Consider the following 23009-nt stretch of genomic DNA (forward strand, 5'->3'; position numbering starts at 1 on the left):
AGAAAAAAAAAAAAAAAAAAAAGCCACACAGCGCGGAGGAGTGGTCTAGAGCGCCACCTGGAGGCCGTTCAGTTCCGGTCTTCCTCTTCTCAGACCAGCGCCACCTTGGAAGTTTCTGGTGAGAGTGACTGGGGAAAACTTGAGGCTTTGAGTAACGCTGTGTTATCAGACACCCTCAGGTTATCACATTTAACCACAAGACACCGTTTCACTGTGCTTTATAGTCTCAGAAAAGGGAAATGGCCCTGTACAGTGGCAACCTTAACTCGCCAGGCTTGGACATCTGTCTGATTGTGAAAAGCAGAAAACGATTTATTAAATGGGACCACACTGAGAGGATGAAATTCAATGACTCCCCACGTTCATCTTCCAGGTCTAACATAAAGATAAGGTTTAAATGGAAGGCAAGAAGTGTGCAGTATAAGGAAATTGTGTCCCCTCACCAATCACCCTTCACCCGTCACCCCCGACCCCTGATCCAGCCTCCTTCTCCAAGCCTGCCCCCTTGACAAGTTGCAAATCCTTCTGTAGTTACTGGCTGCCCCCAGAAACTCAGGCTTTTTCCTTCCAGCATGAGATTTCTGGGGTGGTTCCATTACTGAAGTTTGATAGCCAAAGACAGAGCCCCAAGTGTTTCAGTTGAAGAAGCAAGGGAAGGGAGAGGGTCTCCTACACCTGAGTCTGGTTGATCTCTAGACAACTGAGAGTCAAGTATCCCAGCACAATTAACATTTGCTTTGAGAACAATGTTCCCTTTCTACAGGAATGTTTCAAATAAGAATGTTACAGTAGCAGGGAATCATGTGTAATGCCTAAGCATGGCATGTTTCCTTTCCTAACTATAAATCCGCAATTTTCTAGAACTCACAACAAACCTCACTTATAGTAAAAGAGACTTTTTAACTCCCTCTGCAATTTTATGGCCCTTGGTTTATATTATTAGATTGGAGTCTATCAGAAGCACCTCCAGGACTACTCTGTCATCTCATTTATTTCAAGAGGGAAAAGGAGAATGGGTGGGGGTGGGGGTCCCTTAGAAACTCTTCTGTTACTGGTGGTAAAGGTCTGGGCTGAGTGTTTCCAGGCTTCGAGAATGAAGAACATGGGGAGCGACCCTTATTCAGAAAGAGTCAGAACACACTGCATAACTGTGGGTAGCAGCACCAGTGGAGATGCTTAAGGGACCCCAGTCATTGTTTGTAGCTTCTAGATATGGGATGCAGAGGAGTTTGGTTGTTAAGGGATACCCACTTTGTGTGACTCTATGTTTTCATTCACAGATTAAATACACAATTGTTTCTTATTGTCCATGTTTTCAAAGTCAGTGTAGGCCAAATGGGCCAACATAAAGATGGATGGACTGAGCCAACTGAAACCAGAACCAGTGTGGGCCAGCCTGTGTCCGTCATATATATCTCCACCCCTCTTCTCACTCCCCAGACATCACAGGCTGGCCGCCTGACTCTCAGGGTCTGTGCAGAGTCTGCAGAATTTGGCTTGTTTTAGGCTATTTGCTGCATTGCTTTACCTCCCTCCCTCCACTCTACCTTTAGCCACGACTTCACTACCCACCTTGTCCCTGTTGCCCTCCTATTTAATTTCCCTCCTTTAGTTTTTCTCTATCAACCTAGTCCAGCCACTTGCTTTCTTTTTTTTTTTTTCTTCTCATTCATGACGTGCTACCAGTGTTTTGTGGTTTTTTTTCTTTTAGGTTTGGGGGTTTGTTTGTTTGTTTGTTTCTTGAGACAAGGTTTTGCTTGTGTAGCCCAGGCTGACCTAGAACTCACTCTATAGAGCAGGCTGGCCTTCATCTCACAGAGAACCACCTGCATCTGCCTCCCAAGTGCTGGGAGTAAAGGCTTTTTTTCTTAGTTAAGGGTTGTTTTGTTTTGTTTTGTTTCTAATGGAGGCTGGAGGAACAACTGGTGGATTAAGAAGATTTCATTTCCAGAAGCCCCCAGTTTAATTCCCAACACTCATGTTAGGTAACTCACAACTTCCTGAAATTCTAGCTCCAAATGATTCATGCCCTCTTCTGGTTCCTGAACACACACACACACACACACACACACACCAAACCAGGCATGGTAGTGCATGTTTTTAATTCCAATACTTGAGAAATAGAGGCAAACAGATCTCTGAAACTTTGAAGCTAGATAGTCTATATAATAAGACTGTCACAATAAACAAACAAACAAACAAACCACCACAAAATAGCAGCTCAAAACGTTATAGAAACCCACTATTTTGGAAACTAATTAAAAAATATAATTTAAAAAATATCTTGAACACAGGTACCCCCAAAAGACATAAGGTATTAAGTGAACATCCCAGTGCTGTGTGTGTTTGCATCCTTTGAGTTATTGGGTAGGAGCCCTGCACCACAAACAGTATAGCCTATTGCCATTGTTCTTGGTTTCCCACCATAACTATATAGTAAGATTCTATGATGAAGACAGATTTTGGTTGCAGGACAGAAAAATCAAGCTGGAAGTGACCTGGGGACTTCTTTCCTGCTGGCTGTCTTTCATATGCCAGCAAATGCAATTCAGGCCACTGGGGGAGGAAGGTCATCTAAACTGTTACTCAGGATGAGTACTGGGCCGATAGTGATAGGGAGTTTATGAGGAAAGCCAATGACTTCCACATCAGATTTGAGGCCTGCTCTATTGGAGGAAATACATGCCTTGTACCACAAAGATGATCTAATGCCATGGCTGCAAGGTCATCGGCCCTGATGGGAACCTACTTCTGCCATCTTGCTAAATAGACAAGTTATCTAAATGGACATGCCTTCTAAATATTAAATTGCTAGCCACAGATTGGTACGGCCCTCAGCCTCGGCCAGAGAAGCTTGTTACTGCAGTGGACAGTCAAAGCCCTGAGCATAGTGACTGCTGGGTGCTTGGACAGCTTCGTCTGCCACCCAGAGCCCAGAGAACACTGTACAAGGCGGGAACGGGAGGAATACAGGAGACAGAGATGGAGAGGTATGCTCATAAATGCCGCCTCCTGAGCATGTCATGGATGGTACAGTCATGGATTCACCTTGTTGTGCCAGGGAAATGTTAGTGATCCCCCCCAAAACAGACAGGAGCCAATCTGATGCAACTCACAGCAGGGTCTTTATTTTTTTCGAGCTAGCTTGCTCCCCACCCCCCATCCCCAACGCACTGCTGTCACACAGGATGGTTTTGGTGGTGGGGAGCCCCAAATGTCTATGGGGCAAGGCTTTGCAGTAAACAGCAAACAGGAATATGTGTGCAAGCATCTAACTGGAAAGCTGCTGTGCCCTTTAACATAATTGGCTGGTGCTGGGAGTCACATCATAAACTTAACTTCTGCTCCCCTCTGCATTGGTGGTTGTTAGGCAAGGGATGGGCTTGTAACCTGGGAGGTGCAGGTTTGTTGAGGGAATAAACTGGAGACACTGGTCTTGTTGGGGGTGTAATCTGAAAACTCTGCTTGTGTTGGGGATTAGCCTAGAGACTAGAGCTAGGCTCAGGTTCTGTTGGCGGGCAACTTGGAAACTAATGCTAGGCCTAATACCAGCCTGTTAGTCTACCTGAATTCAAACTTAGGTCAGGTTCTCTAAAATGAAGTCTGAGTTTAAAAGATGTGGCATCTCAACCTCAGCTATGATTACTGCCACAGATTATATCCACAACATTGGCCAACATTCCAACAGGCAGCACAGTGGGTTACAAAAACAAAACAAGCCATGGAAAAAGGGAGAAGACGGGTGGGTAAGAAGGGCATGTTTTAGGAGCCTTCTGGGGAGAGTGGGAGGTAGGAGTTAGGGATGGACAGAATTAAGATACACTGTTCACATGTACGAAGTTATCAATGAATAAAGAACTTTTTAAAGAGGGAATACTGAAGAAAAACAGACTGAATTATTGGAAATGGAAATTTTAATACATCAAATAAAAGACGTCACAAAACTCCACCAATAGACTATATCAAGAGAAGGACAGAATATCAGGGTTTGAAGGCAAGGTAAGGGATGGTAGCATTCAATAACAAAGATAGACAGATAAGAATGTGAGAATACAACATCAAAAAACCAAAAAAAAAGAAAAAAAAAAAAAAGAATACAACATCACAGAGAGATGAGATGCTGCAAAGAGGCAAAACCTACAAAATGGGAAAATTTCCATACTAAAAAAATAGAAAATATTTTAAAAGCGTAGCAGAAAGCTTTTCCATTCTAGGGGAGTTAGAGCCATCCATGTGGACGGTGACCATGAGACTGTGAAGCCTCTCCCAGGCCCTGCTTTAGCTAAAACCCTAAATATACAGGACGGGGAAGTGACAGTCACAGATAAAGGGAGCCCCTTCAAAATCACAGGTTTCTCAGGAGAAACTGTAGAAACCAAAAAGGCTTGCCAATCCAGACTGCTGGGAGGTGTGGCCAGAGACTGGAGGGTCCTATGACTCCCCCAGACCCTCCTAGGAAAGCAGATCAATAGCCCAGAACGCTAACCTGATGATTTCTGGAAAGTAGGCACAGCATCATAGTGGTGCTGACCACAGCGCTTTATTTTTATTTTTATTATTCTTTTAAGATTTATTTATTTTATATATATATGAGTACAATGTAGCTGTCTTCAGACAACCAGAAGAGGGCATCGGACCTCATTACAGATGGTTGTGAGCAACCATGTGGTTCCTGGGAATTGAACTCAGGACCTCTGGAAGTGCAGTCAGTGCTCTTAACCACTGAGCCATTTATCTCTCTAGCCCAACCACAGCACTTTATATCAATGGAAATCTTTTAAATTTCTTATTTCTCTTTTATTTCTTATTTATTGTGTGTGTATGTATGTATATATATCACATATATGGGAAGAAGGAAGACTCTGTGTGTATGCGTATGTGTGTGTGTGTGTGTGTGTGTGTATGAAATCTTTAATTGTGCAGTTGTATGAGTCTTGTCAAATATATATAGTTATGCATCCATCACCACAGTCAATAAGAAATTTCAGTCATAGGGCTGGTGAGATGGCTCAGTGGGTAAGAGCACCCGACTGCTCTTCCAAAGGTACAGAGTTCAAATCCCAGCAACCACATGGTGGCTCACAACCATCCGTAACAAGATCTGACGCCCTCTTCTGGTTTGTCTGAAGACAGCTACAGTGTACTTACATATAATAAATAAATCTTTTTAAAAAAAAAATGTTTGCCTTTTTAAAAAAAAAAAAAAGAAAAAGAAATTTCAGTCACAAGGCTGGAGAGATGGCTCAGTGGTTAAGAGCGCCGACCGCTCTTCCGAAGGTCCCGAGTTCAAATCCCAGCAAACACATGGTGGCTCACAACCATCCGTAACGAAATCTGATGCCCTCTTCTGGAGTGTCTGAAGACAGCTACAGTGTACTTACATATAATAAATAAATAAATCTTTAAAAAAAAAAAAGAAAAAAGAAATTTCAATCACCCTAGAAAACTCCCTCATTTAAAAACTATTTTTATGTTTTTATTTTATGTATATTGTTTTGCCTGTATGTGTGCATGTGTACCATGGTGCCCAAGGAGGTCAGAAAAGGATATCAGAGTCCCTGGAACTAAAGTTACAGATGGTTTTGAGCCACGATGTGGGTTCTGAGAATTAAACCTAAGTTCTCTGGGAAAAGTAGTTGTTATGGAGAGTCAACCAGAGGTGACCACTCAGGCACAGTTGAGAGACCATTGAAAATCTTTATTCCGTTCCAGGACAGCCAAGGCTATACAGAGAAACCCTGTCTCAAAAAACCAAAAAAAAAAAAAAAAGAAAAGAAAAGAAAAAAGAAAAAAACAAAGAAAAGAAAATCTTTATTCCAGCTGGCTGGGAATACACTCAGGTACTCAGAGACACGGGTGTAGCTCCAAGTGTCCACAGCATGAGTGTTTGAAGGCAAAAAGCACATCAGGATAATTTGCAGAAACAGCAGTTTAACAGAAGCTGAGATAAGCAGTTAGCTGGAGAGGGTTCTTCACAGCAGGCAGTTTTGTCAGAAACTAAGACAAGCTAGGGCATCTTGTTCTCCAGGTTCCTAGAACATCGTTTGGTAATTTTCCATGGGATTCTCTATCAAAGAGACCAAATTCTAGTTAAACCTGAAATGGCCTCAGCAAAACAAGCAAACCAAGATGGAGAAGACGCTGCACTGGCTTCCCTGTCACACAGTAAGAGTCTTTAGCCACTGATTTATCTTTCCAGCCTCCACTTGTGAATTTTCTAATAGTCAGCCCTATTCCTAAACCTTATCTTAAACCACTTATCCTATTCCTAAACCACTTATCTTTCATTTTAAAAAATTACTTATCTGTTTTACTCTTTTTAAAAGTAGCATAAAAATTGAATCAAACAATTCACATTCATCCAAGCATATATTCAGTTTCTCTGGAAGAAAATGCTAAGATGGCTGGGGTTGTGGTGCAACACCTGATTTTACAAAAAAAATGGCCAAATGCTTTCCACCATTTTACCATTTGTGGTGATGATATAGTCACCAGCAAAAGTAAACACTCTAGCAGTCACCAGGGGTGTGTGAATGCTCCAGCAGTCACCAGTGGTGTGTGAACGCACTAGCAGTCACCAGTGGTGTGAGAACACTCTAGCCATCACCAGTGGGGTGTGAACGCTCTAGCAGTCACCAGTGGTGTGTGAAAGCTCTTGGTTCTGTGCAACCAGTTCTTAGGAGTGTCAGAGTTTGATTTTTAGGAATTTAGCAGGTATGTGGTGGCTTCTCATTTTTATTTTAATTTCCACTTAATACAAAAAAATTCTCTTTTTATTAAGATGTTTTTGGAGACACAATATTTCAAAGCATTGCAATTATTTTAGAGGAAGTCGAGCCAGGGTTTTTGATGGAAAATGTTATGGCAACAGTTATCGAGATTTAGACACTTCTTCCTTCTGGTCTGAAGATGGCAGGGAGAGAACAGAAAATGGTGTGCACCTTCTCCCACCCTCACTCCCACCTCCAACCCCAACCCCACCTCAGCCCCCGCCCCACCAGTTACCAGTCCCCAGCATTTGCATGCACTACTGTTTATAGTATTATGGGAAAGCACTTCCCTTTAATTTACTTGGCTACTACATTGTGACATTTGATTTCCCCCTAAATGAACCATGTGAACTGATTCAAAGTCAAACTTTATCAAACGTTATAAAATCCTCCTCTGCCACAGCATAATTATCCTACTCTAAGAAAGAAACTATTCGAACCCAGTTAGTTACTGTTGCAAGATCTTGCTATGTCCATTTTCCAGGATTGCCATCAGAGCTAGTGTGAGAACTGGGGCAGCTGAGCTAGGAGAAATCTACTTCGTCCTAGTTCCTGATTTTGAGGGCTGACAGATGGAAACCTCCTGTGTCGGGGGACTGCAGTGGCAGGCCTAGGGCTCCCTAGGGCTGAGGCTGCTCTGGCGAAGCACTGCGCAAATCTTCTGGGGCTGAGGCTGCAGTGTACCACCAAAGACATATTCCAGCCCGAGGTCCTGGCTCCCTTCTGGTAGTTGAAACTGAAAGGTCCTGAGGAGGGTGGCAAACATCAGGAAGAGCTCCATTCGGGCAAGCTGCTCCCCAGGACACACCCGATGCCCTGGAAGCAGAGGGAAAGGTCAAAGGAAAACAGGGGACTGTGTCTGTCCCAATAATCCTCCTGCATATACCATTCCAGGGTCCAGCACTGTTCCTGATACCTGCAGAGAAGGGCAGGAAGGCCTCGTTGGCCACAAAGTTTCCATCCTTGTCTAGGAAGTGGCCAGGGTTGAATTGATGAGGGCTCTCCCAGCACTCAGGGTCATACAACACAGAGGCCAGATTGGGCAGGATGATGGTTCCCTGCAGAGAAGAGCTGAAGTAGTTTGAGGAGGCTCAGACTGCCCAGTACCCAGCCTTGGCCTGGGGCTAAAGCAACTCCAGTATGTGGGTGGCAGTGACAGGAGTGCCCAGGACCCAGGGAGATCGTCAAAGGCCCTCCCTCCACGCTCACACCCATTAAGGAGCTGCGTTTTATATCTCTGGAATCAAGGCAGCCCACGATGGGGGAGGGAAGAATGGAGATAATAAAAAGGGGAAAAGAAAGATCAAGCTTTGGAGGGCAGAAAATGTAAAGCCAGAGATGGACACATGACTGGTTAGTAGTGGGGAAAAGAGACCATGAACTATGCCCTCACCATCCCACTAACCATAGCCCTACTCCTAACCCTTACCTACCCTATAGTTCTAACCCTAGCCTCCACTCTGTCTCACAAGTGAAGTGAATGAGTGACAGAAAAGAAAGTCACACTGAGCAAATAGGACCACCCCAAATAAACTGCTCTTTTCCATGTGGACCCGGGGCTAAAGAGAAACACTGTTAGCAGCTAGGGATAAGGCTTCCAGTAGGTGTGTGCCATTGTTGAGGGTTCTACACCACCTGGGCTGAAGCTGCAGCCACTTGGACCCAGATCTGGTCACAGAGCTTTACATAGAGGTGTTGGGAAAGTCCATGTTTCTGCTAGTGCCTGAGCGAGCTACACACTTTCCCATGACAGTGCAGAGAATTTCCCTGGGTCTTGGCCCAAGATTAATAGCCACATGCAATTGTGACAGCTCTTCCTGCCACTTTTTGTGGTGTTGGGGATAAACCCAGGGCTTCACTTACATGTTGAAAGCTGTGTTCTACCACTAAGCCATACCTCAGCCAAATCAATTCTTGTTCTTTTGAGTGTGAGCCTTATCCTTTAACAACTAAGTTCTCTCTCTGAGCCAGCTCAATAATTCTTAATAATCCCCTTCAGATAAAGAGGCATTTGCAAAGAGGCTATAGTTGCTCATGCGTCCCATTCCAATGACATCTGGTGCCTTAGGAAGCACAGACTGATTTTAGTTCGCAGTGCAGATTCAGGACGCCCCATATTCATTCATAAAAGCTAAACATGCCTTTGCCCCAGATTACAGACCCATCTGACTCCTGGGGACTCTATTCTAGCCTGTCCTCAGGAAATGGTAGCTTGAGTTTCACCAACGCGTAGAACACCTGAGCAGAGACAGCTTGAAGGGGATCCATTGTGGTGAGTCCATTGCTGTTACTGTCCCTCAGTTGCTAAAATGGTATTGACTTAACAAAATCTAGGCTCACCTGGGAGATGGGCCTTGGGCTTGGCAGTGGGGATCATTTTGATTATGTTAATCGAGGTGGTAAGGCCTATGATAGATAAGGATAGCATCCCTTCCTTGGCCTGGGTAAGACTAGAGAAAGCAGACTGGGCACTAACATGCATGAACGGGTCACACGCTTCACTTACATGTGCTCTGCCACTCTCTGGTCCTGACTGTAGATAAAATGTACCAGTTCTCTCCAGCTCCTGCTGCCTTGACTTTCCTTCGGTGAAGATTAAGTGCTCTTAACTACTGAACCATCTCTCCAGCCCCTACTTTTGATTTTTGAGATAGGATCTCATATAATCTTGCCTGGCCTTGACTACGTGGCTGAAAATGACCTTGAACTGATGTTTCTGCCTCTACTTTCTGAGTTGTGGGATGTACTACTAGCTTAACTTGTATTTGTTGGTTTACTTGTGTATTATTGGGTATTAAACCTAGGGGCCTGCACATGGTAGAGCTACATGAAATATGTGTGGACAATAGAGGTTTCTTAAAATACCTCTCAAACACAGGAATCTTTAAGGTTATCAATCAATGGCTGTATTCTGTCATAACCACTGCCCCAAATGTCACAGGTGACTGACTGACTGAATGAATGACAGCTGTCAGGTTGACAGAATCGGTAGCAAGTGCCTGTGCTGGGAAGAGTGCTTTCTGCAGGTACTGGGTCTGCCTGGGTCTATTTCAGACTACCTACCTTGGGGACATAATAACCATGCATCCAGGTGGAAGTCACACACTGGCGTACAGCGCCCACAGCTACAACGCTGCTAAGGCGCTGCACCTCGTGGAGGACAGCACGGGTGTAGGGCAGTCGCTCTCGGTCCTCATAGCAGATGGTCTGTGCAGCTCCCAGCATCTCATCCAGCTCCTGCTGCACGCGCTCTGCAGACAGCTCAGTGAGGCCCTGGGAGAAAGCTGTGGCCCCGCCTCCCCACACCACCAGTCCTCATTGCAGCCGCTACAGTCACAGCCCTAGGTCATACCTCCACCCCACCACCAACAGTGTCACAGGAGAGACTTTGCTTCCGTGTAAGATTCACTCCTGGACAGAGACGTTATGAGAAGGGAAAAGACCTGGATGTGAGTCTCACAACCTAGGGTCTACTGTCTTCATCTGACATCTGAGAAAATGAAGGCTCTACAGAGAAGGTACTTTTGCCCTCACAGAGCTGGTTGCAGCAAGTTTGTTGTTTGAGACCTCCAGATACTTTTGTTCCTCACAACTGTGATCTTATCATTACCCCAGGGCCTGGCACTTAGTAGGTGGGGAGTCATTACTGAATGAGTGAAGCCACGCCTCCTTGGCCACCAGTTCTGAGAGGTCATGTAGCAAGTCGCAGGCTGGGAGCTGAAATCTCTCCTGTCTGACTCAAATTTGCCACTGATCCCTGAGCCACAGAGATGAGAACAGGTCCTCCCTCATGCCCATAGAACTTGGGACTAACAGACTGGAGAAGTTAGGCATAGGAGAAGTATAACTGAGTGTTCCCTACCTTGGATGGCTCTGTGATGGACCAGGTATATGAGTGCCCAGTGCAGTGTGGTGGCCGTGGTGTCTGTGCCTCCCAGAAACAGGTCGATCACCACTTGGATCAGGTTCTCCTCACTGAATGTAGAGACAGGGTCATCGATGGCCTGGTGAAGGTGAGGGAAGAAACAGCTCTGGCTCTAAGGGTTTCTTTCTTCTTCTTCTTTTAAAAAATATTTATTTAATGCATATGTATACACTGTAGCTGTCTTCAGACACACCAGAATAGGACACCAGATCTCATTACAAGTGGTTGTGAGCCACCACGTGGTTGCTGGGAATCAAACTCAGGACCTCTAGAAGAGCAGCCAGTGCTCTTAACCGCTGAGCCATCTCTCCAGCCCTCTGTGGGTTTCTTGTAGCACCAACCTGGTGTCTTCCTAAGGTCTGATTTGTCTCAAGACTTGTAGGATCAGAGCTTTCTTGAGTGTGAGGTCCATAGGGGAGGGCCTGAGTCCTAGAATGGATTGGTGTCAATAGGGGATGACTATGGAACTCTACCCTCTGCATCTATACCCTCTTTAGCCTACCATCTGTAGGCTACCATCTAGCTCTGGCCTGGAAAGACCCTTTCTTAGCCCAGGTTTCAAGGTGCCCAAAAGTTTGCAGAATGAGGCAAACATGCAAAGTGGCTCATGGCTGAGAAATGAGTGCCCCAGACTAACCTTGGTGATTTGTGACAGGTAGCAGTTGATGAAATCCTTGGGGGCCTCAGCTGTTCTGAGTTTGTGCCTGATGATTTCGTGGCGAATGAAGCCCCTCACAGCCTCGTGGTACTGAAATATCTTCTGATGGGGTCCTGAGAGGTGGCGGAGGGCCCAGGGAAACATGTCATACAGCTGTGGAGAGAATAGCCCTCTCAGAGCTTACTCTGGCACCAGTCCTGAGCATGACAGCTGAGCACTGTACCAGGGGCTCCAAAATAGACTGGGCATCTGATTTAGGAAACTCAGGGCTGCCTTTTGTGTGGAGAGCCCATTATAGACAGAAATGTGAGCCTAAGAAATCTAGAATCAGACCCAGCCACAACTCCTGCCTTTTTACCATTCCAGCCAGACCCTGATGGAGGCTCCTGTCTGAGTTGGATCCAGGTAGTCCCATGGCCTACACACCAGCCTCCCCAAGAGCCAATTACCCGGCGCCATATAGTGCTGGCAAAAGCTAGGCCAAGGTTGATGGCTTGAATTAGTTCCAGGAAGATGGGCTCCTCAGAGAGGAAATGATGGCCAAACACCAGGGTCCCAATAACTCTCGTTGTGGATCGGATGATAGGGATCTGAGGATCGAAGGCTCTCCCTGTGAGGAGAGGGGAGGGCCGAGTATGAGGATTCATCCAGGTTCAGACACCACCACTCCTCAGTCAAGTCCCTGTCAGGTGCTTCTCAACACCTCCTGTGAGCCATGTTCTATGAAAGATGCTGTGAGAAGCATGGGAAGCTGGTTAGACACAATGTGGTGCAGGCACGTCGCTGCTGGGAAGAGCTAAGAAGCCTGGGAATGGGGAGAACGTCTTAAGACTGGAATTTCAGGTCTAAAAGGATGAGTACTGGCTCCCCATGGGAAAGGAAGGCTTGGGGCCTATGCAAGTCCAGAAGGGAAAGAAACCTGTGCACGAGGCAAGAAATATAAAAAGCCCTAGGTGTTGACTGTGAACACATGCAGAACTGTAGAGTAGGCCTTGAGGCTTCCACTTACTTAGGCATTTTTAGGTCTCTATCTACTCACCTTGAAGAAACTCCTAGTCAAAACCACTGGTACTGTTACTCGGCTTCAGTGGTACACACACACACACACACACACACACACACAATGTATACTTCTCTGCAGGGATGTGCATGGGCAATGGAGGAGCACAAGGATAGGCAGGCTTGCCCTGGCCCACTTCCTCTCACCCTCTTCCTGGAGAAACACCTTAGCCAGCTCTGCTGCCTCGTGCTGCAGCTGCACCTCTAACGCCTGCTTGCCAAGGCCCAGCTCTCGAAGAGTGGTCAGGCAGAATCGTCTCTGTTGTCGCCATGTAAGCCCATTGCTGCAGATAACACCTGAGTCCAAGGATAGAGAGGATGACCACCTGCCCCCACTCCTTGGGTAACTCTACCAGACCTAGAGAGCAGACCCCCCAAATAACCTTCCCCACCTGCCCTGAACTGCTGCTCTGCCCAAGAGAAGAGGGCCACTGTGGGGTGGTGGTCAGTGAGTCCTGAGGGTGGGCTCAGAGATGCCTGTCCTTATACTCCATCTGATTCTGCATCAAGTCCCCACAGGAGTGGAGGAGGCAAAGGGGCCTAAAAGGAGGACAGGAGGGACAAGGCCCTTCTGAGCTGGCACAGACATGGGTCCTCTGAGGCACGCCCGGGAAGTGAAGCACTTCTCCATCTAACGATTAGTGGATGAGTGCACTGGAAGTTGGAATATGAAGCTGACTCATTCAAGGCCAGGATGCCAGGGAGGGGCTGATCTGGGCTTTTATGCTGTTTTTTCGTTTTGTTTTGTTTTTTGTTTCTTATTTTGGTTTTTCAAGACAGGGTTTCTCTGTGTAGCCCTGGCTGTCCTGGAACTCACTCTGTAGACCAGGCTGGCCTTGAACTCAGAAATCTGCCTGCCTCTGTCTCCCAAGTGCTAGGATTAAAGGCATGTGCCACCATGCCTGGCTTATGCTGGTCTTTTTTAACATCTCCCCTCACATGAGGTTTGAGAATGTCTTCCTGGTTCAGCCCTGTCTGTTCACAGTTCTTAACAATCCTTGACCTCTTGAGTATACTGATGTACGGCCAGCCACCTTCCCTCCCTCATAGCAAGAGCAGACTCACCTTTTTCTCCAAATAAGTCTCGGAAGAATGGGGTGAGCGGCCTCCCAGAGAACTGTTCCGAGTTGGAGACCAGGGCTTCCTTCACTGCTCGGAAGCCGCTCAGCACCACTATGGGTGTAGAGCCCAGCCACACGGTAAACACACTGCCGTGAGTCTGAGCCAGCTGTGGAGACACCAGGTATCCCATAGCTCTACATGAATGGATCCTCATCCCCATTTGCTGTGATCACCCTCTGGGTATGAGTACCTTCCTTTCCGAATCCAACACTCAACTTTTGGTATACGTCTTCAGAGTACCTACCAACTCCTTGAATCCAGCCCAGGCTAACAGAGTCCATGGGCATTTACAGGAAATAGGGGCTGAGCATTCACACCCCATCAGTCCTGGGAACGGGTATGTTCTACTACTGTGTGTGATATAAACAGCCACAGTTTCTTGAATGGGCTTCTTATGTCTTACCTGAACCCCTGCCCCCATTCTTCCAGCCCACTTCCCACCCAGTCTTTACAAGCCCTATATGCCCCTGCATTTGGCAGGTGCGGTAACTGAGGCTTAAAGCTTCTGAGCTGGCAAGTGACAAGGCCAGGACCTCCCCGTTCCAACGTATGGCCGCAATTCTTGCTTCAACTTCCAAGCTCCCTAGGCTGGGAGGATAGACTTCTTCTGTCTATCCCTTTAGGGAACCACGCTGAGACCCCGCCCGTACCTGGAACAGCATGTTTGGGTGTAGCTGAAAGTTTAGTTGCCATAAATTCCCAAGGAGGGGGAAAGGGAATGGGCCTGGAGGAAGGTGGCTCCTTCTCCAGCACAAGGTGGCAAGCTTCAGGAGCAGGCAGGAGCCGGCCAGGAAAGCCATGCCACTGAACAGAGAGAACATCACTGCTGTCCTGCGCCTCCTCTTCTTCCCTTTGCTCCCAGTAACAAATCGGGCATCTTTCTGCTGTCTGCTCTGCCTTTTATGCTCAGGCTGCTTGTGATGGAAGGCAGACCAGCAGAGTAAATCCACTCAGTCACACTAGTCACACAGGAGCCGTGCCACTCAGCAGGGCCGCAGGGCTCTAGTAGGGGACAAGTTGCAACATCTTCCTACGTGAGCACCAGCCTTGCTGTGGCCCATATGGCTCCATCTTGGGGAGGTTCCTCTTGGCCTCTGCCCAAGTTAACTGAATATGTTAGTTAGCCAAAAGGACAGAAGCAGTAACGGCCAGTGGCGGCATCTCCTCTGGGGACAAAGTGTTCTACTGGGATGTGGAGTAAAGCTGGGCTCCTGTGCCTCCTCTCCACCCAGGCCCACAGCAGCTCCTCCTGAACCTTTCCAGCCTGCTCGTCTCTACCTGTTCTGCTCAGCATGGCTTCTTCACCTGTCCTGAATCCCCTCATCTGTCCAAAATCATGTCTGGAGCCTTTTGTTTATGTTTTAAATGTCTTGGGGGTAGAGTTGTATGGTCCCCTTGCCTCAGTTTCTCATGTGTGATGGAGATGTACACTCAGTTTAGCCAACGCCTCTCAGAACTCTCATATCCAAGCCCACAACAGAGCAATGCCACACTCCAACTGAGGAAACTGAGAATATTTTAGTTAAGAGACTATTGGGAAAGGAGCATGGATGGGGTAGGGCATCCACAGATATGAGGTTAGCCATAGCGGGAGTCTCTGCCCCCTCCCCCAGGCTTCCATCTGAGAAGAGGGACAGTGGTGGCTGCACAACAGTAGAAGTGTATTACCATGTATTACCACTGAAACACAGTTGAGCTTGCTAAATTTTATGGTATGCATTGTGTTTTACTATGTTCTAGTCATTTTATGTTTTTCTTCAGAATGTCATACATGCATACTTCTTTTTTTAAAATATTTTTTATTAGGTATTTTCCTCATTTACATTTCCAATGCTATCCCAAAAGTAACCCATACCCATATAGGGTTGCAGTTCCCTTTAGCTCCTTGGGTACTTTCTCTAGCTCCTCCATTGGGGGCCCTGTGATCCATCCAATAGCTGACTGTGAGCATCCACTTCTGTGTTTGCTAGGCCCCAGCATAGTCTCACAAGAGACAGCTATATCTGGGTCCTTTCAGCAAAATCTTGCTAGTGTATGCATGGTGTTCAGCTTGCTTTCTTATAGAATCCAAGACTACCAGCCCAGGGATGGTACCACCAACAATGGGCTAGGCCCTCCCTGCTTGATCCCCCTTGATCACTAATTGAGAAAATGCCTTACAGTTGGATCTCATGGAGGCATTTCCTCAACTGAAGCTCCTTTCTCTGTGATAACTCCAGCTGTGTCAAGTTGATACAAAACTTGCTAGTACAACTGACTCCTGGTCAACTTGACACACAAACACATCACTATTAAGCCTCAACCTTTACTTTCTTATTCATCCCTAAGATCTAAATAACTTTAAAAGTTCCACAGTCTTTACAAATTCTTACATTAAAATTTCAATCCCTTTAAAATATCCAATCTCTTTTGAAATTCAAAGTCTTCTTTTTAATAGTCTAAAGTCTCTTAACTGTGGTGCCAGTAAGGCTGGCCTCAAGAGATGCTTATCTACCACCTGCCATTCTCTAACGCACCATCCCTGTTTACTCCCAGCAAATCTTGAGACAAAAAAGGAAAGTTCCCACCCCTGATCCCCTCTCTTTTCCTACCCCATAATGTTTTCCTACACCAGCTGCTAAACAGATAATGGATTTTGATTCTTTTTTTTCCCCATTTTTTATTAGGTATTTAGCTCATTTACATTTCCAATGCTATACCAAAAGTCCCCCATACCCACCCACCCCCACTCCCCTACCCACCCACTCCCCCTTTTTGGCCCTGGCGTTCCCCTGTACTGGGGCATATAAAGTTTGCGTGTCCAATGGGCCTCTCTTTCCAGTGATGGCCGACTAGGCCATCTTTTGATACATATGCAGCTAGAGTCAAGAGCTCCGGGGTACTGGTTAGTTCATAATGTTGTTCCACCTATAGGGTTGCAGATCCCTTTAGCTCCTTAGGTACTTTCTCTAGCTCCTCCATTGGGGGCCCTGTGATCCATCCAATAGCTGACTGTGAGCATCCACTGCTGTGTTTGCTAGGCCCCAGCATAGTCTCACAAGAGACACATGCATACTTCTTAAAGCCTATCTACCTCTATTCTCAATTTCCAACTCCTTCTGGTACCCCAAATGCAGCACCAAATTACTTCATGTCCCTTTAAGATTGATTTTTTTCCCTCTCCTCCCCCCCTTCATAATATCTCAGTGCCCATATTCAGCTTGAAGAAGTTATGAAGAATCATCAACCCAGTTCCCTGGGCTTTGGGGCTGGAGAGGGTTATCAATAGGTTTTCTTTCTAGGGAATGTAGAAATGGTCATATTGGAACAGGGAGGAATAGCTAGAATTGATTGCAGATCCATAATCTCATTTGGTAGAAATCTCTTTAATTGTTACTAAGCTGAAGTCATAATTTCTTAAATGGTACATAATTTATTTTGATGCAAAATCAAGGGTTTCATTGGTATAAATTTCTCCTATTGATACAAAATTTTGTAAGTACAAGGATTAGACCCAGTTCTTCTATAACTGTTAATTTAATCTGATCTGAGATTAGCCTGTGAGTTTAGGGCCAAATAGCAAATTCATGGCTCTGAGTTTATTGTTAGGGTATTTTTCAAGATTTTAATTAGAAATAGCTGAGAGTAGTTAATGGACAATAATCCAAATTACTTTACATAGTTGGTTTTCAAAAATGCAAAAATCCACAGAATGTGACATTTAATGTTATTTATTCACTTATTGTTGAGATTAGTCTGCTTCTGACAGCTTTCCCTGTCTTGGATTCAAAGAAGAAATTGACCATCTATGAGTTACTCCAGTTGTGGCGAGACAGCCACTAGGCAAGAATTGCCTCATTTCATCTACAGACATAATACTGTCCAAAGAAATGACACAATTACAGGTTAGGACAGCCTGGTTCTGCCTAGACAGAATAGGCTAGACCTTAATATCATGTTTCTCTAAGGTCCATTAGATGATCCTGGGCCAGAAGGCTGAAGACCAATGCTCCAACATTTTGAAGTAAGTGACTGTCCAGGTATTCAGTGGTCTCTGTAAATTGGCTAAGTTTGGAAGCTGTGTTAGGCTTCCTATATATTTTCAGTTAATATCAGGCGTTCTTCAATTTCTGACAGAGTTGAAGACTATAGTCTCATAGCCAACCCAGGCTACTTACTTTGAAAGAACATATTTGAGAGGATGGCTTTCAGAGGGCATTCTATCTAAAGCCAGAACACAAGTCAGGTGCAAAATTATAGTCTTTTAAGTTAGGATAGAGGACAGTGTTTTATTTTATTGACAAAAATGTTGGATTCGATGTTAGGTCTATCTTGTACTTTATTAATTACAAAATGGTAATTGTTGTACTTAATTTATATTTTGAGAGAAAGTCTTTTTTTTTTTTTTAATTAAACAGAAAGGATGAAATGTTGCAGGGAAAACCCTGTCCAATCACATTAGGGCAGCAAGAGGCCTGTGATTGGACAGGGAAAAGGGAGGCAGAGCTAAGAGGGAGAGAGACTAGGAGCAGCTCAGGAGAGGGGAGAGGAGAATGGAGGTTGATGTGATGATATCACAAAGTTAGATTCATTAGGATAGAGCTTTTTTATCATTATCAATTGGCTCTGAAGTTATTGTATTGGCATCTTGTAAATTGTGAGTTTATTGATACATAAATCTGATTGGTTAACTACAAGCTTTAAGAGTTTTAATTCTACCGGCTTACTGGGTATTGTGATTTCTAACCACAAGGTTGGTGATTCAACTTGGTTACTGGAATGTGGGACCACGTTCCAGGAGATTATTATTACAGGAGATTATAGCAGTGAGGAAACTAGTGGCTCCCAGGACAAGCAAGTCAGATGCTGTGGGGGCTAGCTGGAGAGAGCTGCCAGCAGCAGCAGGAGCATAGGAGCGTGGCCTAGCCCCACCGGGGAGTTGGTGGGTTCATTTTTAATATTTCCTGCCACATGCCCTCTCTTCTACAAGATGTTCCCTGAGCCCTGAAGGGTAAGGCTCTGATACAGACAACCATTTAGAGCTGGGCACTCTGAGCAGTGAGGAGCCTTTGCATTAACTGCAGCCCAATGGGGCGTTGGGAGAAGCTGCTCTGGTTAATATGGTTTGGTTTTGCTTTGCTTTGTTTTGAGAAAGGATCTCAAATGGCCCAGACTGCCCTCAAATTTGCTACATAGTGGTGAATGACCCTCCTCCACCCAAGTGCTGGAATTAGAAGTGTGTGACACCCTGCCTAGCTTTTACTACTATTTTTTTTTTTCTTTTTGAGACAGCATAAGTAGCCTAGACTGGTCTTAAACCCTAAATAGTTGAACCTGGCCTCGAACTCCTGATCGACTTAACTCTACCTCCTAAATGCTGGGATTATAGGCAGTGCTATCATGGCAGGCTTTGTACCACAATTTTTAAAAGTGTCATGAGGTGCGGATAGAGGACATCAGAGTTTCATGAGAGGTTTTGGCGTAGATGAAGGCGTGTGTCCACAGCAACCGAGGCAATGACTGGGGCTCTAGAGAGAATCGATAGAGAAAATAGCTCCATCCTATACCTGCATATTCCACCTGGGCACCATCGATCCAGCTACATGGAGCAGGCATGTTTCTCAGAGCTTTCTCAGCGGACACAACATTTAAAGGCAACTCTTTACAATGGAAAACCTATCACCCTACTGGGAAATGTGTCTGACCAATCTTCCCAAGTGTGTTGGCCTTTGCCAGGCTTCCTCCCTCCCTTGCCCAAGGGTTCTAACAGCCTTGATTCTGGGAAACATGTCTGCCCAACCCTCCCAAGTGTGTTGACCTTTCACAGGCTTCCCCTCTCTCTTTCTCAAGAGTTACAGCATTCCGGCTGCTTAGGGCAGGACTCAGTTTCTAAAACAGAGACACACCCAGCACACTGGGCCACCATATTTCAAAGATGGCAGGTGTCAGGAACATGGAAGCCCCCAGGAACAAAAACCTCTATTTCTCAGCCTCAGTGACTGAGCAGTGGTCACAAGGTTCTTTTTAGGGGACTTCCATGTATCATATGGTTGACCTTGGTAAAGCTCCCCACAACTTGTTTCAGGCCCTTGATAGACTCCTTAGGGTCAGCCACACTGCAACCTAGGCCATGGGGGCATTTCTTTTTAGAATTCTGGAAAAAGAATGGACAAAATACAGACCACCTCCCATGCCATTATTACTCTAAAAACTGTGGTAATACAATATGCCCTTTTTGAGGCATGCACACATATTTCTAAACTGCTTCATGAAGTACTGGGAAGTATGTTTCACTTCTTTTGTTTGTTTGTTTTGGTTTTTCGAGACAGGGTTTCTCTGTATAGCCCTGGCTCTCCTGGAACTCACTTTGTAGACCAGGCTGGCCTTGAACTCAGAAATCTGCCTGCCTCTGCCTCCCGAGTGGTGAGATTAAAGGCATGTGCCACCACGCCCGGCTCGTATGATTCACTTCTATTTACACTTGGTGAGGTAAAGTCACTTGCAAGAGGTGGGAAGACTGTAATTCAGTGTCTGTATCCAATTCAGTGTTCTTTTCATAGTTGCCTCCAGGTGGGGCAGTGGAGGCTCTGAACCAACACTGGAAAAGGAAACACCTAAAGGTGAAGGGAGACATAGAGGACCCCAAAGCTTGCCATGCCTGTGGAGTTCTAATGCAGCCATAGAAGAATAGGCTGCTGCCTGTCTCCTGTGAGTAACTACATCCATAATTCTTCTCCTAGTGCCAGGAAGGTAGAGGGTCCCTGGTGGAGACCTACAGAATCAATCAAGAACCTTTTCCAGGCCTCTAGATAACAGTGGATATGGAGGATTACAGCTTGAGCCTCAACAGCTGAAGGGAAAGGAGAGAGAGGGGGCACATGCTCCAGAGTTCTAGAGTTATTCATCCAATCATAATGTCTGTACTGTAGGCAGGTTTTCAAATATTAAATATACTCAAGATAACCAAAAGGAAAGATTAAAAATCTTACCAAGGATAAGGGAAACAAGCTGAGACAACCACACGACGTGAAACACATGGCGCGTTGCAGAGCTCCTGAACTCAGCTTGGGGAGCCGAGACTTTACCTAGAATCAGACTCTGAAAATGGACTGGATCACCACGTGCTAGACACAACATCAGCAGAGCCTACTACAGGCGCAGGGGCAAAGCACTGATGACATCCTGTAACAACATGGTTCTGGTGGCATGTTCTCAGGGCAGGATGTGATCTTGTAGGAATAGGGGATGGTGTACATCGTCCCACGGTGTCATTTCTTTTAGCAAAACATTGCTTTGCCTAGCTAAGTATGAATGGTATACCAGAAGGCATGACTGACTGCCCCAGCCCTGTATTCTCCACTTGTTTATGGAGGAATGGGCACAGAGATATTTCTATCTCAGTGCCAAACAGTACCTGGCACTTACTGGATGTTCAATAAATGTTTTTGGGAGTGGGGAGGAGAACATACTAAAGCCCAAGTGCCAGGAAGCTGTGAGAGAAGAGGGCAGTGGAATGGGGAGTTAGGCAGCTGAGGGTCCCGAGGACTGGAGGAAGCACTGTGAGATGGTGTCAGGGTAGGCACAAAGCACACTGCTTCTCAGCACCATCAGAATTGCTCCAGGGCATGCCTGCTTGATCCTGTCAAGGCCACTAAGATGGGCCAGAACCCATCCCCAAACCTTGAAACCAACTGTTCTAAACAAAATTAGTATATTCACCCTAAGTAATATGTGTCCATAGGTCTATCTGGATGATACTGGGCCAGTCTCTATGAGTTCAACGTCAGCCTGGTCTACCTAGCAGACTCCTGGCCAGCCAAGACTACACAGAGGAGCCCTGCCTCAAAAACAGGAAAACAAACAAGCAAAGGAGGAGGAGGAGGAGGAGGAGGAGGAGGAGGAGGAGGAGGAGGAGGAAGAGGAGGAGGAGGAGGAGGAGGAGGAGGAAGAGGAGGAGGAGGAGGAAGAGGAGGAGGAGGAGGAGGAGGAGGAGGAGGAAAAACCACTTCATTAACCAACAAAATCCAACTGGGCATACTGACTGGTCAGTAGCTACTTTCTTATTTTCTCACTTTTTTTTTCCAGTTTATCTGACGGTTCAGGACACTGAGACTGTAACAGTAATGGAAAAGGAAAGGAGGGGCCTTCCTTTTCAGGGCGGGGTGAGGGAAGGAGTGCAAGTGACTGAATCTGGAGAGGGGTGCTGTGGGTTAGCTCAGTGATGCAACTGGCACGCACGAGTTAGTAACACATACACACACCACCCACACCCTTCCTTCTGAAACAAGGGACAGGAGAGTTGGAGGTGAGCTAGGGCGGCTAGCCATGAAGATGAGGGCAGTGGCACTATAAACCAAAGACTGCTGTTGAGGTGCCTGGTATGTGAGACATGCCTAGTGGGGTCCCTTGGCAGCTAGTGAGGAACAGTGCTAAGAGAAGCCAGTCACATCTAAGGGCCCTTGTCCAGTTCCCGGAGAGAAAAGGGAGAGAAAAAGGACATATTTAGTAGCCAGGAGAGTACTTTCTTTTGTGGCATGAAGCAAAAGAAGCAATGTAGGAGGGGAACTGAGAGATGAGAGAACAAATCAGAAGAAAGTTGGTGTAAACTGTAGCAGCAAGGGCAGCAGGGAGATTGGTGTAGATGTCCCCTCTGCTGTTGCGTCCCTCTCTGGAAAATGAACACAGTGCATAGAGGCAGTGGTTTTGGTTTGACAGTGCTGCCCAGCAGCTCTTCTGTAACAGCAGAGAAGAGCTACACCTGCACCGCGTAACACGAAGCGGGGGCGAGGAGACAGAGAGAGACAGAGAGAAAGAGACAGAGAGGTGACAGTTTTGATTTCCCTCCCTTGAGACAGGCTCTATGTAGCTCACTCTGGCATGGAGCTTGCGATGCTCTTGCCTCAGACTCCCAAGTGCTGGTTCTAGAGGGAGGCACCCCTGCAACTTACTGAAACATTGAATTTTTAAATTTTAAGCCATAGAGGCAAGTCCTCAAATTTTCAAAACTGTAATATATATATAATTTTTATACTTTTAATTTTTATTAAAAAACATGTTTTTTCATACAGTGTATTCTGATCATGGAGTCCCCCTTCTTCAGCTCCTCCCAGATCCTCCCCATCTCCACAGCCACCCAACTCCACATCCTTTCTTCCTCAACAAATAAAAAACAACAGCAAACCTAGAACAGGACAAAATAGGCAAATGGGGGAAAATAGCCAAAGAAAAATAACAAGAAACACATACAGACACACACACACACACACAAATCCCATAAAAACACAAAATCAGAAAACATAATATAAGATCTCTAAGGTTAAAAAGTAAGAAAGGAAGAGAAAGAGGGAGGAAGAGGGAGGGAGGGAGAGGGAGGGAGGGAAGAAGAAAGGAAGGTAGGTAGCTCCAGACAAAGCATTTCGTACCTTTGTTCTCTAGTACTATCCAGACAAAAACTCTCCAAAAATACCACTGACTTTGTTTTGTTTTGGTCATCTAC

The 23009-nt window shown here is 45.8% G+C and overlaps 1 protein-coding gene across 4 annotated transcripts; it reads right to left on the minus strand.

The window, feature by feature from the left end:
* Positions 1-5991: 5991 nt before the first annotated feature.
* Cyp2ab1 (cytochrome P450, family 2, subfamily ab, polypeptide 1) lies at positions 5992-23009 on the minus strand. 4 transcript variants are annotated; one of them, NM_183158.3, is made up of 9 exons: positions 22936-23009; positions 20503-20611; positions 12560-12709; positions 11803-11963; positions 11333-11506; positions 10633-10774; positions 9834-10021; positions 7687-7828; positions 5992-7586 (listed from the first exon to the last, which is right to left on the minus strand). In NM_183158.3, exons 5-9 carry the CDS (start codon positions 11495-11497, stop codon positions 7381-7383), a joined length of 843 nt encoding a protein of 280 aa, NP_898981.2. In that variant the 5' UTR covers positions 11498-11506; positions 11803-11963; positions 12560-12709; positions 20503-20611; positions 22936-23009; the 3' UTR covers positions 5992-7380. The 4 variants fall into 4 exon arrangements, with proteins under 4 accessions (NP_898981.2, XP_017172442.1, XP_017172441.1 ...); XM_017316953.2 differs by lacking the exon at positions 22936-23009 and having other exon boundaries at positions 7004-7586; positions 20503-21271; XM_017316952.2 differs by lacking the exons at positions 20503-20611; positions 22936-23009 and adding an exon at positions 13478-13787 and having other exon boundaries at positions 7004-7586.

The sequence above is a fragment of the Mus musculus genome, chromosome 16 (genome assembly GCF_000001635.26).
Source record: "Mus musculus strain C57BL/6J chromosome 16, GRCm38.p6 C57BL/6J".
In the NCBI taxonomy this organism is placed as follows: Eukaryota; Metazoa; Chordata; class Mammalia; order Rodentia; family Muridae; genus Mus; species Mus musculus.